The sequence below is a fragment of the Penicillium taxi genome (genome assembly GCF_028828555.1).
Source record: "Penicillium taxi strain IBT 34144 chromosome Unknown utg000002l_segment0_segment0, whole genome shotgun sequence".
NCBI lineage: Eukaryota > Fungi > Ascomycota > Eurotiomycetes > Eurotiales > Aspergillaceae > Penicillium > Penicillium taxi.
The window spans coordinates 804,387-817,854 of NW_026643204.1; the positions used below are offsets into that span (position 1 = coordinate 804,387).

General features: G+C 45.4%; 6 protein-coding genes across 6 annotated transcripts; 1 reads left to right on the forward strand and 5 right to left on the reverse strand.

The window, feature by feature from the left end:
- Positions 1-1,505: 1,505 nt before the first annotated feature.
- On the reverse strand, positions 1,506-1,884 carry N7495_002233 (O-methyltransferase; the record flags this gene model as incomplete). The annotated part of the gene is made up of 2 exons (XM_057204902.1): positions 1,506-1,781; positions 1,837-1,884. The coding sequence occupies 2 exons, from the start codon at positions 1,882-1,884 to the stop codon at positions 1,506-1,508; spliced, it is 324 nt and encodes a 107-aa protein (XP_057065509.1).
- Positions 1,885-4,183: 2,299 nt separating this feature from the next.
- Positions 4,184-5,967, forward strand: N7495_002234 (putative MFS allantoate transporter; the record flags this gene model as incomplete). The annotated part of the gene is made up of 5 exons (XM_057204903.1): positions 4,184-4,357; positions 4,432-4,462; positions 4,517-4,801; positions 4,873-5,267; positions 5,326-5,967. The coding sequence occupies 5 exons, from the start codon at positions 4,184-4,186 to the stop codon at positions 5,965-5,967; spliced, it is 1,527 nt and encodes a 508-aa protein (XP_057065510.1).
- Positions 5,968-6,103: 136 nt separating this feature from the next.
- On the reverse strand, positions 6,104-8,110 carry N7495_002235 (uncharacterized protein; the record flags this gene model as incomplete). Its single annotated transcript, XM_057204904.1, has 3 exons — positions 6,104-6,526; positions 6,577-6,972; positions 7,025-8,110. 3 exons carry the CDS (start codon positions 8,108-8,110, stop codon positions 6,104-6,106), a joined length of 1,905 nt encoding a protein of 634 aa, XP_057065511.1.
- A 235-nt stretch (positions 8,111-8,345) lies between these two features.
- Positions 8,346-9,134, reverse strand: N7495_002236 (putative DNA repair protein Dds20/Mei5; the record flags this gene model as incomplete). Its single annotated transcript, XM_057204905.1, has 2 exons — positions 8,346-8,438; positions 8,496-9,134. 2 exons carry the CDS (start codon positions 9,132-9,134, stop codon positions 8,346-8,348), a joined length of 732 nt encoding a protein of 243 aa, XP_057065512.1.
- A 145-nt stretch (positions 9,135-9,279) lies between these two features.
- Positions 9,280-11,993, reverse strand: N7495_002237 (ubiquitin ligase complex subunit HRD3; the record flags this gene model as incomplete). Its single annotated transcript, XM_057204906.1, has 4 exons — positions 9,280-9,710; positions 9,772-11,721; positions 11,769-11,903; positions 11,957-11,993. 4 exons carry the CDS (start codon positions 11,991-11,993, stop codon positions 9,280-9,282), a joined length of 2,553 nt encoding a protein of 850 aa, XP_057065513.1.
- A 518-nt stretch (positions 11,994-12,511) lies between these two features.
- On the reverse strand, positions 12,512-13,444 carry N7495_002238 (putative BAP31 domain protein; the record flags this gene model as incomplete). The annotated part of the gene is made up of 4 exons (XM_057204907.1): positions 12,512-12,887; positions 12,960-13,060; positions 13,116-13,250; positions 13,424-13,444. 4 exons carry the CDS (start codon positions 13,442-13,444, stop codon positions 12,512-12,514), a joined length of 633 nt encoding a protein of 210 aa, XP_057065514.1.
- Positions 13,445-13,468: the final 24 nt, after the last annotated feature.

The window sequence follows — 13,468 nt, forward strand, 5'->3', positions numbered from 1 at the left end:
CCGAATTAGTGCTCACCCCCCCTCGCTGCTTTTGCTCACTGAGTAGAACTGAGCTTATGATAGCCTTTGAGAAGCCTAAACTCTCATAGAAATGGCTAGTGTGGTTCCGAAGGCTAGGATTCGAAGCTTGCGCGTCTATAGGGCTAATCTCAGGGAAACGGTCCAGAAAGTCTTTAGTTCACCGACAGCGATGATATTGCCAGTAGGTAAAATGGCCACAAGATCTGGGATTTCGCTCTGATGTGGCCGCTTAGAGGCTTGGTAGTCTCCAAATCGCAACCTTGACAACTCCGCCGATGAGAGTGCTTTAGTAACCGCGTCGCAGATGTGTTTAGTAAATCTACTAATAACGCCCATCTCGTTACCAAAAATAAAAAGTTCATTAGTATCAGTATCATCTGTTGAGGTGATTATGTGCGATAATTCTATTCCAGCACACTTAAGGAGCACGTCCTGGAAGAAATCATTCCACTCGTGGAAAAACGACAAGTTTATTGACATAGAAGGCGAAGACACACTGGATGTACCATTAAGTGTTCGCAGCACTGGCAGCGCCGCAGCGGTCTTTGCAATAGCTCTTGGGCGGTCTCCATAGTTAATCGTGATTCGGACGCGTGTTTGAGGAAGAAAGAAACAGGGCAGCAAGTGCAACTACGTAACTACTTGATACCCATTTTAGGCTTAGTTTTGAAATGTTGCCCGAAACATCAGGAAAAATAATATTGCCTGGAATTTAAGGCCGCCGAAATCAAGTTACGTTCGTCTGTCGGAGGGAAGTGTTTTAGCGCATTTTTTTCTGCCAATACAGTCTCCATAATTACACCCGAAAAAGGAATAGATAAATACCTAGGCTAGCCAATTAAAACCCATGAAAGCTTTTCCAACATTTCCGCGTTTTATGGTCATCTCTACATAAGGGCACCTCACATAGCTGACACGCCCACTGAGTCTGAGCTGGTTTTCCCTTCCCTCCTGGACCCCCTAGCTTTTTGAGTGATCTCTTTTCTTCTGAACAGACGATACAGTATTTCATCCCTGGAAGTCTCACTACCTTATGTACTGCATTGGGTGTAGGTTGTGGTGGTGGGTTCAGCTCTTCTGCACCAAGTTTAAAAAGCTGTAAATAGAGCTGCTTGCGAAACTCCTTCTGGGTAATCAGCTTCTTAGCTGGTATACCTATCTTCAATTGCTCAGTCTTCATCAGCTCATAAGAGTTAACAATAGACGCATCAAGAAGCCAGAAAAACAGTGGCCACCATGAGCGAAGGCACTTCTGCTGTGTCTCATAGCTCACACGGAGTTGATTCACGATATCGACGCCCCCCGTGTTATGATTATAATCATCAATAATAACAGGGATATCAAGCTTTGCTATAGGTTCACCATTAAAGGCTGGCCTAGCGATTTTGGCACTAGTAGAGGTCTTTCCAGGGCGCTTTCGGAGGCGTGTGATCCAGTCTGAAGCTCTATTGCTAGTATGTACGGTCGTTAAACCAGTAACAATATTAATCATCTTGCCACATAAAGCATAAGACCTTATCAACTGGCGCAGCATAAAGGTCATTCCGCTTTAGTTTTGTAACCTTATTACTGCCGTCCTTGATTTTCTGTAGCGCTTTCGGGAAACACCCTCTTGATGTATATGGTCGTGTTGTCCCAACTGCGCCAATACCCTGATTTCGAAGGCGCTTAAATAGCTGAACAGATGTAAAAAAGTTGTCAAGATATGCTGCATGTTGATTACGCTCTAGAGGTAAAGCTTTTTCAAGTAAATAGACAACCTATTATAGAATATATTAGTAAGATTGATAGATATGTTAAGAACATAAAGCTTACCATAGATGCAGTGTTGGTAAGATGGGGTAGTTTCTTGACTTCAACCATTGATTTCGTCCGACTCACCCACACCCAAAAAAGGCAGTAACCTTTATTAGCTGAAGAAAATAGCTTATATCCCTGAGAAATAGGTTTCTGGGGCATCTTGAGAGTGTGTTGAGACCTGCCAAAGCAGCGAATCATTAACTCATCAATAGCGATGTCACTTGATGGAAGTCAGTATTTTAAAGATGCAGCACGAATTAGACCCGCTAAAGGCTCTACTTTATGCCACCACATCTGTGATTCCCGAAGCACTAGCTTTTCAGCATCCTCTCTATTCTGATCAGGGTCAGAGATATGGAAGAAACGCTTAATTTGCTTAAAGCGGGTAAGTGGGATATAGTCAGGTGGAAGGTGATAAGACTTCTCTTTTTTTGACCAAAGCTCCTCTTCAGCAGTATTTTTTGATACATGTACACTAATGTAGATAAAAACAGCAATAAAGATCTTAATCTCTGCTGATGTCGTTGGTTTCCATGGTCGTGCGTGAGGTCCTCCAGCACCCTGAGTTGCTGCATACCTATTACTATTCTTAGATAGTAATAAGAAGATATCAGGTGTAAAGAATAGTAAAAAGAAGCTCAGAGGGTTTATATGAATCCCATCTGGTAGATCAGTCTTCGCATCAAAAGAGGGCATCTTAAGAGGCTCAAACCCCGCGTTGAGCTTACTATCCAACTTCATTTCATCCAGACTAAGTTCTCCTGGGTCAATGAGTGATGAAGATTATCGGATCGGCGAAGAAGGAGCTACAGATGAGCTGATAAAGGGATACCCTTGGTCGTCTTCGTATTCCATAGTAAATTTGACTTGAGTAGAGTAAAACGCGACCAAACGCGTACACAGTAGCAAGATCATCATCATGTGGCAGTAAGCCAATCAGAACGATTTATTGCTGGTGGGTAAGGATTACTATAATACAAGGGCGGTAAGGCATTGCAGCCAATGATAAAGATATATTCTACTCCACTTTCGTAGGCGCTAAAACACTTCCCTCCGACAGACGAGGGGATAACCAATAACTTCCCGTCAACTTCTTCATTCGTCGCAGTCAACGAAGATTTTCGGCGGTTGATATTTGAATCGTCATCACGGTCTGAGGATAAACCGAAACGCAATGTAGGAACAGCCTGACCCTGATTCTGAGCGCCCTCATAAAAGCGGCGGCATCAGCATTAGTATCACTGATTAGCAGGATGCTGTAATATCCCCTCGCTTCATATAGTTATGTCATCCCGCATTCTGTGAGCACGACTCCTCTTAGCCTTAAAGTCTACATATCCCTTTTCTCCCTGACAATTTCGATAAGATGGATTTCGATCAGCAGAGACAATATACAGCCTTATTTCGTTTAGAATAGGCCAACCTCTACTATACAGCCGCAACAGGTGTATATGGGTGACAAAAAAATAGATATCTTGAAACTTCCTTACCTTGGAATACAGCAGTATCTCATTCGACAAGCAGAGTATTCTTGGGACGCAGATTTGATCAATATATGTGCTATGTTAGTAGGAGCCACGACACCGTTAGTATAGAGTCGCATCACCTCGGCGGTTTATATAGTTATTTTCAGCAATGAAGAATGAGAGGCTGCCTTGTTAGAATCGCAGGAATGGAACGAGTCTGGGCAGTTACTATCCCGCGTTAGAGAACACCTAGATATCGGCCTAGAAGGTGGAACCGAGCCGGGTAATTTTGAAAAGACAGACAGTGGAGGTTAATCGACAGTTTCGCATGGAAATGGATCGGCAAGCAGAGTTGGACAAGCGGGAGCTCTGTTGGCGTAATTGGCCGTATAAGAATGAAGAAGGTGATAGTATGCCTCCCGGGGACATATAGCTTTTGGCGCGCATTAATTCCTATTTTTCATCTCAAGGATTATCTCATTTACACATTTACCTAGTATTTCTTCTACATTCATATCTCTTCATGAGAGCTTGAGCTTGATTGGGCCATGTTGAATATCTCTGAAAAACGGACACCTTTCAACAGTCGGCCAATGGAGCCGAATGGACTCTTATATTCCGTTGATTCGCTTTTTCCTAAATCTTATTCTAACCTGCTTTCATGGCGCCAAATCAAAGAGGACTTATTGTCTTTTGGATGTGGCGGAGAGTTGTCCGCCAATCTATCTAAGCGGGGCTAAACAGCAAACATACTTGCAGGAACTTGCATAGCTTATCGTAACTAGAGCATAACTTATCTCCTTGGCAATGATAACAATACAACTTATTTAAATCAAGATCTGCAGGAGGGAAAGGCTGCAGAATCTTTGGAAATTTTCAACGTCCAACGCCAGGAGATGGAGTCAAAAGAATCAGTAGAGCCATCTACAGTAGAGAAGGATGTTGCCACTGGGGAAGTTCGGGATATTGGAGCCGATTTGTATCTCGAAGCAGAACAACTTACCACCGAGGAAGTAGAGCGAGAGGGTGCTCAAGTACTTCGTATTCTGGACTGGAGACTGATGCCGATTGTTAGTTGATCTACTCCATCCTAGGTCCCCGGGTACACATGTGCATCTATTTCTAACCATTTTCCATGCTATAGCTCTACGTGACCTATGTCATTCAGTTTATGGGTATAAACTCATAATTCCTTCCATCTTCCTCAACAAATGCTGACATTGTGCCAGATAAACTGTCTCTGAACTATGCCTCGGCTTATACCATGATTCCCGATCTAGGGCTCGAAGGTCAACGATACTCCTGGGTTGCTGCTATCTTCAACTTTGGATACCTTTTCTGGGCTATACCTGCCAACTTGTTGATACAAAAGTTGCCTATCGCCAAGTATATGGGTGGTATGATATTAATGTGGAGTATAATAGTGATTGCCCACATCGGAGCCAAAAACTATGGAGGAATCTTGATTCTACGTTTCCTTCTGGGTATGGCAGAAGCAGGAGTCAGTCCATGTAGTAAGTAGATGATTTTCTACTCATCTTAGATGACCGAGATAATCCAACTACTAATAAGTCTTGGAACATAGTGATGGTGATAACGTCAATGTTTTACAGACGATCCGAGCAGCCTCTACGCATGGCTGTCTGGCTAAGCGCCAACGGCATGGCCACAATGGTTGGAGCTCTCTTGGGCTTCGGACTTGGCCACACCCACGACACCTCCATTCATAGCTGGAAACTCATTTTCCTAACCATCGGCCTACTCAACTTTGTCTGCAGCGTCGTGTTCCTAATCCTCGTGCCAGACTCACCGAGCTCAGCAAGGTTTCTTACTCATCGCCAGCGTATCATTGCCGTGCGAAGAGTTGCAGACAATATGATTGGAGTAAAGACCAGGAAGATCAAACTGGACCAAGCTTTAGAGAATCTATACGACGCGAAGGTCCTCTGTTGTGCGGGTATCGGTATTGCCTGTGGTGTTGTGAGTAATCCCATTCCCTTTAAGCCTTCATTGAGTATACTAAATCAATTGCTTTCAGATTAATGGAGGTGTTTCCAATTTCAGCTCAGCTCTTATTAAGGGGTTCGGGTTTAGTGGTATCTATGCTACCCTCCTCCAGTTACCAACAGGTGCATTTGAGGCAGTCACCGTGCCAATATGTGGACTTATTGCAACATACATTCCAAACTCAAGATGCATTGTTCTTGCTATAGTTTGTCTCATCCCATTTGGTGGCCTGTTAGGAATTCGCTTTACAGACCTAGATCACCGATGGACACTAGTCGGATGTTGTTGGCTGCAATACATCATTGGAGCACCAGTGATTATCTGCTGGAACATTTTGTCGACGAATATTGCCGGTCATACCAAACGGGCTATCGCGAATGGAAGCTGGTTTGCTGTCTATGCAGCTGGGAATATTGCTGGTGCCAATATCTTCTTTTCCCGCGAGGCTCCGCGCTATTATTCTGCCATAACAGGTCTTCTGATCTGTTATGCGGGTATTATCGTGCTTTCTATCGTGCTGTATATTGTCATGAAATGTGATAATGTGCGAAGAGATGCCAATATGGATTCTGTTGAGTATGTGGCAGAGGGTGATCCAACATCTCAAGGGATCTTGGACGGCTTCAAGGATATTACAGACATGCAATCAAAGCATTTTAGATATGCATTGTGATTTGGTGGTCAGATATATATTCAATAATCACAACACAGCCTTGTAAATATTTCAAACACATTGAGGCTCACATGCACCAGTTTTTATGGAAAGTTGGTAATTTCAAATCTTTAGATATCCATCTAGTCATCATTAATCAAATCGTAACATCATGTATAGCTATATCTGGATCAAAGCCATCTGAAACAGCATAATATCGCACAAACTCTCCCGGAGCATACATCATATCCTCAATCATCCCCAGTATAGCTCTGTGCAGGTACTTTCTCTTGAGTAGCTCCAGGCAAGACTCGCTTTCCGCAAGGGTAAGACTGCTAAATTCCAAAAGCGTGGTATTCACGCTACACAAAGTTTTTTCTTTCAAGAATCTAAATACCTTCAAATATGGGGTTGCGTCTTTCCATCGATCTACAAAACACGTCAAGCTCTTAGTGCAGGCTTCAATTGCTTCCGGAGACTGATATGTATCATTTTGTAGGGAGCTAAATTTGTCTGTGAGAGGACTTGTCGCCCAAATCAGGTAGAGGAGCGTGATTCCAGCTCGAAATTGATATACGAACTGTAAATTCTGTCAGCAAGTTTTCTCTCCTAAAACAGTAACCCACTTACCGCAGACCAAGTAAAGCACATTACATGTCCTTCTCCTTGCAACCGCCGGAAGTTGAGACAGACTTCTACAACTGCAGAGAAGATCTCCTCTGTATCTTCATGGTCCAGGAAATTACGCTTCTCTTCCATCAGAATCAAAATACTGTAGTCATACAACTTCACCATCCAATTTGGGTGCTGGAAACTGGATGAAACATCATAGGTTCCATATCGAGGAATGTCATTCCTCCATATATCCAAGGCGGACTTGAGTGAAGAGTTTGAGGCATCTTTGCCGTTGGAAAGCTGCCATCGGGATCTTTTGATATTTGCTTGAATTTTTCGTAGTCGGAAGAGATGACCTAGGGCTGGGTTTATAGTGACAGGGGTTTGAATAGTGTCTCCCAGAATGCACATCTGAAATAATCAGCTCACTCGCACGTAGATTAGTTGTATAATGGTTACTGACATCTTCTTCCACAGCTCGGTATGCCTCAGAGACTGGTTGATCCCACCCAGAAGTGATAATCACGTTCAACATGAAACAAGCAATGAACATATTCTCCGTTAAAATTTCACCAGATGAGGTGGTTACATCACCATTCCCGTTTGGTATTGCGCGTTTCCTGATCTCCGTCATGGCCGCTGTGCAAAAGGGCACTATAGAGGATACACTAGTTGTGATCTCGTCCGAGGATGGAGAATGTAAGGCATATACAATCAGAAGAAGCGATGCTTGAACTTGAAGGACCATAGATTGCTGAGCCACGACGTGTGGGTAATAATTCATTGCCGAAGCGTACATTTCTCTTGAACGGACTGAATGCGCGGGATCTTGCTGTATGGCGCTGCAAAGTGAGGCACCAATTGCATATACCATTCTCAAGAAAAAAATTCGCCATTCTTCGGGTCCAATTTCTTCTCTTTGCCACTTTTGCCAGGCTGGTTCATTGAGGAATGGCCATTCCCGATTGGAAATAGAAAAGTATATACTTGCATATAATTCTATGAGCCATTGAGGATCAGCACCAATGAGAGGATATATTGGATTTGGACGGTCTATGCGAATAAATTCAACTGTTACATCGTTGAATTGAGCGAATTCACCTGTCAATGGAGGAGAAATTGAAGGCGTTCGAGATATCATAATCTCAGGTTGTGTTTCAAGTGGTATCAAAGCACTTTCTTCATCCGTACTCTTTTTCCAATTTAGAGACATATTCCGAGGAGTATCCCAAGGTATCCAATGGGGAATTGACACAAGATCAACATCCACCACCGATTCAGTTTGAACTCCAACATCACGCAGCTCGGTATGTGTGCTCCCGCCCGTTACTGGAGATGTCGCTTCCAATTCAGCCACCCTTCTCTCAAGCTCCTTCAGGTAAGCAAGCGGAACAGTAATGTTATCTCCAGCTCTGTGCGATCTTGTCGGTAGACACTCTGCATTTTTACGGCGACACTCGCCACAAGAAGGCTTCACATGGTCACATTTCCGCTTGAGACGGAAACAGCGGGCACAAGCAATATCTCTCTGTTTCAATGGGCGCGACATAAGGGAGATGAAAGATGAAAGAGAAAGATGAAAGAGAAAGAGTTTGGGGAGAGCGGAGAATACTCATTGATAAGGATAAGCAGGTGCCACTGGCTAATGTATACTTAGTACAAGTTGATACTTATGATAGGCCCGATATCATATCAATGAATACAGACCCCTTATCTCATGTTTCTTCACTACTTCCTTTGACTCCTCTCGGCTCCCTTAAAGTTGTCTGATCCCCTGTCAGACTTCAGTCCCGAATCCACTTGTCTCCGGCGACATCATAGCCGATTGCCTTGGGATCAATATTGAGTGTCTTGAGCATATATCCCATGTTAAACTCCTGTAATAAGTTAGATCTTAAAGTAAATGGCTAGTATAGATGCTGTATGAGACTCACCTCGTTCTCATTTTCTTCCTCTTTTTCTTCCTCGTGGGTTTGATCCGATATATCGACATCTTGCTCCCCGTTTCCTGCAAGATCTTGTTTCAGTTGGTCATCGTCAAATCCCCATGAGCCGAATCCCGATGATGCATTAGGCTTGTTTTGCTTCTTCCAAGCAGCTATCCCGCCCATCTTCGACACACGTTCTTGTGCATTTTCGAAAACTTCATCAGCCACATTATGGGCAATGCGTCGCCATTTGACGATCTCTTCTTGCAGTTCTGCCACTTTGTTTGAAGATCGGATTTTCAAAGCTTGTTGTGCCATATCGAGATCCTCTTGTGTTTTTCGTAGCAGTGCGTCAAGTTCGCGTTTCTCATTTTGTAGCTCTTTCATTTCTGGATCAATTGATGGCTGTTTCTTTAGCATTGGCAGGAAAGGACGAGAGATGGGCTTTTTGTCAACGGTGGAAGACGTGGAGGTCGATGCTACGGCATCGTTTGCAGTCACTGGGACGGTGCTCACTTCTGTTGATGGTAGAACTTCACATGAAGACGCAGGTGGAACAGGTCGACGAAGTGGTGATTTGAATGGTCGTGAGAGTACCGATTCAGCATTCATACGACGACGTTTGTTGGGTGAAATATCAGCCATGACGTTGATGATGGGAACTCCGCTGAGAAGACGGAGAAAGCCGTCAAAACTACAACTAATGCTGGAACTGGTAAATTGAAAAACGTGACTTGGTAATCAGTCTTATCTACGAGAAAGATGTCTTAACAAAGATACAAATAGCCAATCAATGACCAACACCGCCAGCAACCCACTGTGCAAACTCAGGGTCGCCAGGCTGGGGGAATACGCCACGATCGCCATTCACATTGGCATTGTTTGCGTCTACGTTTGCGTTCTCGTTCCCATTCCAGATTCCGTTGGCCCGATTCGCATTGTTCGCGTTCTGCCTACGTCGATGCTGCTGGCGGATATACACCAGAACGAGAAGAGTAGCTGCTAATCCAACAATGAGCAAGCCCTCGAGAACACTCTCGTCAACGTCAAAGTCCATGTCATCGTAGTAGCCATCTTCATGGTGCTCTGAGTCGAGGCTTCGTGTGGTCAAGTAGTCGTCGCCCTCATCTCTCCGCTCGTACATCTCTTCATAATACGCCGCCGCGTCATTTGCAATGAAGGCAGTTATCCATTCGCGGAGGGTGCGACGGGGTCGAGCATCTGAAAATCGTTAGAGGCGAGTTACATTTAAAGAAAAGATAGTTAGAGAACTGTTATTCACCTTCGTCATCGCGAATTGGGTTAATGTCACCGTTGGTGATGCGATTCCAAAATCCTCGTGCTCGCAATTTCAGCAAACTTAGCTTGACCGGTAGATATGCCTCTTTATTAGCGTCAAGAGCTAAGTCGTAGTATCGTTTGGCCATGTGGAAATCCTGAGCCACTGAAACACCATTCTCGTGCATCCAGCCCAAGTTCCAGTAAGCCTGTGCGCTATGGTGAGCCTCGGCAGCGTTGTGGTAACAAGTCGAAGCCTTCTCAGCATCGGAGGCTATACCGATACCAGCTAGATAATAATCACCCATCTTGATCAAAGAATCAATATTGGCCTGTTTTGCTGATCTAGTCCAGTAGATCAGGGCCAGTGCTGTGTTGCGTAGCAGCGAAGACCGAACCTTCTCAGCCCATGGAAGGAAAGCATTTAGAGAGAACAAGGAATGCTGCTCATCGAGAAGGTAAGCCACATTGGCCTGTGCATATTCATAGCCTTGCTCTGCAGCCATCATGGCTGGAACGAGGGCACCTTCCTTGTCTCCAGCCTCATAGGCAGAGTTGGCCTCTCCAAATGCTGAGTGAATCATCTCGGCCTTTTCAGCAACCATTTTGTAGTAGGCAGCAGCCACTCCGCAGTGCCGTTGTCTTCCTACGCCATAATTCGCCATCTCGGCAAGGTAATAGTAAGCCTCCATATAGCCCCAACGAGCAGCGAGCTCGAAGTAACGCATCGCAGTTGCCACATCCCCTTGATCCAAGAATAATGCGCCCAGTCTTGTTTCCGACGCAGGAATATCTTGATCTGCAGCTGCTTTGAAGTAATTAGATGCCGTGTATGCATCTTGAGCTACACCATAGCCATGGAGGAACATGAGCCCCAACTCATGCTGACAGAGTGCATCTCCGCTGGCCACACCTCGACGGAACCAAAACAGCGCAGTGGCAAAGTTTTGCTTCACACCCTCTCCTCGGAGATACATGAGGCCAAGATGTCCGGCCGTTTTAGCGGCCAGCTTCTCAAGTCCCTCCGGTGGATTCTTGTTAACAGACCCATCCTTAGGGTTCCAGTATTTCTTGGTGACGGTCTGGAAATAGTTCCTGGCTTTGGGGAAATTCCGGGGCATACTACGAGCACCGTCATAGTGCATCTTCCCAAGAGTAAAAGTGGCTTTGAGCTCCCCTTTGTGCGACATCAGGTCCAAGAATTCCAGAACATCTTCCACACTAGCATCGGCACTGGGGTGAGCAGATTCTTGCGCATTGGGCCCGGCGCTTGAAACGCTAGCTCCTTTTCCATAAACACCACCTTCTTCATCCGCCCAGCGGTAAGACTCTCTAAACATAGCGTGTCCTCCTGGCGGACCAGACCGAAAGTAGGCCATGGCCTTGTCGGCCACTTTCTTGTAGTAGATGAGAGCGTGATCACAGTCCTTGGGTGTTCCAATGCCTGCATGGTATCGATATGCGAGCGTCATTTCTGACCGTGTATTTCCAGTTTCAGCTGCGAATTCATGGTACAGCAGCGCCTTGGCCTGATCACGTTCAACTGCATTACCAATACCGGTCGCATACATAAATCCGACCATGGATTGCGCTGTGTTGTTTCCGGTGAGGGCTGCCAATTCATTGTACCACAGGAAAGCGTCGTCGAAGTTGCGCGGGTGGGTGAAGTTGCCGTAGAAGTTCATTTCCGCCAGAAGATACATCGCATCCGGGTCGTAGTCCTCCTCTGCCGCTACTTTCAACTCCTTAACGGCTCTTGTGATAGTCGCGCTAAGTTTGTGATCGGTCTTGCCTGAGGTGGGCCCGTTCATGAATAGAGTCCGGAAGGCTTCGCGGCCATAGTAGAAAGTGTACCCAAGTAGCCCAGAAGGCTTTTTGAATTGGGAGTTGGAGGGCTTTGTAGCTTGAAGAATGTCCCATGCATCCTGAACTCGTTCTGCGATGGAGATGAGAGCTATATTAGTAGGTGAGCCACACGCGATCAAGGTTGGATGAACTCACGGCTCACGGGCCAAGGCTCCGTTTCTCCTGAAGCAAAGCCATAGTCTTGGTGATCAGCCTGAGCAGTACCTGCATCCGATGCAGTCTTACCCAAAGGAACTTGGTTTGACGCTGCTGCGCATGTCTGTAATACCACTAAGATGAGTGTCAGCAGCAGATGACTGGAACCTTGGAAACGTGGATCTTACGCAGAGCTGGCAGAAAGGAAGATAACGTGGTCCTCATAATGCCAATAAATTAGAATAATACGAAAGTAAGAGTAGCATTGCGACTCTTACAATGCATGAGGAAATGGGGGAAGCTGAATGTAGTTCGGACGGGCCACTTGGCTTGACGGAGCTTTATTTTGCCGATGACGAATCAACGGCCGGCCTTGTTAGTATAGGCAGCTATGCCAAACAAAAACTACAACAGCTTATTATACGGTGTACGACCCTTTAAGGAGGAAAGATTATGATGGAGCCTGCGTAAAGAAAGATGTATTCTTTAAAATGAAAAAAAATTTGTTACGGCAAATTTCGCAGGTGCTTTCTGAATAAGCACTTTTTAAGACAAATACCATGGCGACTTTCGTAATAGAACCGCAGGCTGGAGCCATATTGAAAGCACGCCTCGAATCAGCACTTCAATACTAGAGATACAAATAACATCAGGCAGCCGAAGAGGGTCTCTTCGGGTGGAATTGACAATTAGCCCGAGCGTAGATAGCATTTGATCTCCAGGTCTCAAAGAGAACAGACACATCACAGGTCCTTCTTCACGCCCTTGTTGGAAGAGGAAACCTCGTCACCGAGCTTGTGGTACTCGGCGGTCAAACCCTCGCACTGCTTCTTAAGGGTCTCGATATCACGGTCCTTGGCGGCAATGATCTCCTTCAAGCGGCCAATCTCACCAACAGAGCCAGCTTCGGCGATACGAGTGGAATCCTTGCCACCAGCGTTCTTGTTACCCTCGAAAAGCTTGACGCGGTCCTCAAGGCGAAGAACCTCCAATATCATGGTGTAGGTGCGGTTGAGAATCAGGGAGAGGAAAAGAGTGAAGCCACACAGGTACATGTTGCGCTGGGAGTAGAACTTGCGGGCTTGCACCTCCATGCGGTCGGTACCCAGGTGGGCGGCTCTGTAGGTGGGACGGCTTAATGATTAGATTTTTGAGCTTTATTCATATAAGTTCAAGATATGCGCGACTCACCCGATGTTTCCATCCTTGGAGAAAGCTGCCAGTTCCTGCTGCACTCGGTAGACCCGGTTGACACTGTCGAGGAACAGAATAAGGATGAAGATGAATGTTATCTGAGAAATTGTCAGGTTGAAGTTTACGACCATTCTTTGGATAACTCATAAATACCTTCAGGCCATACTGGAGTTTGGCAATTATAGGACTTTCCGAGATGAATGCGAAGAGCTTACGCTTGATGGTGAATGGCAGAGGGATGATGAGGGCCAGGAAAACTCCCATCTCAAACACCAGAAGCATAAAAACCTATTCATAATTTCAATGTTAGCAAGTGATAATATTTGAAAGCTTCACCGCAAATTCTCGCGGCTTCGGCTGACATGGGTGAGCTGATCGCTCCCATTAGGCTGCCACCGCTCTCACGGCGATCCAGTCAGACAGAGCATAATAGTTCCAGAGGACTCGCCATGAAAACTTACTAGACTGTAGTAAAGAGTCATTTTGGCGACTGTATTCAGTAGACC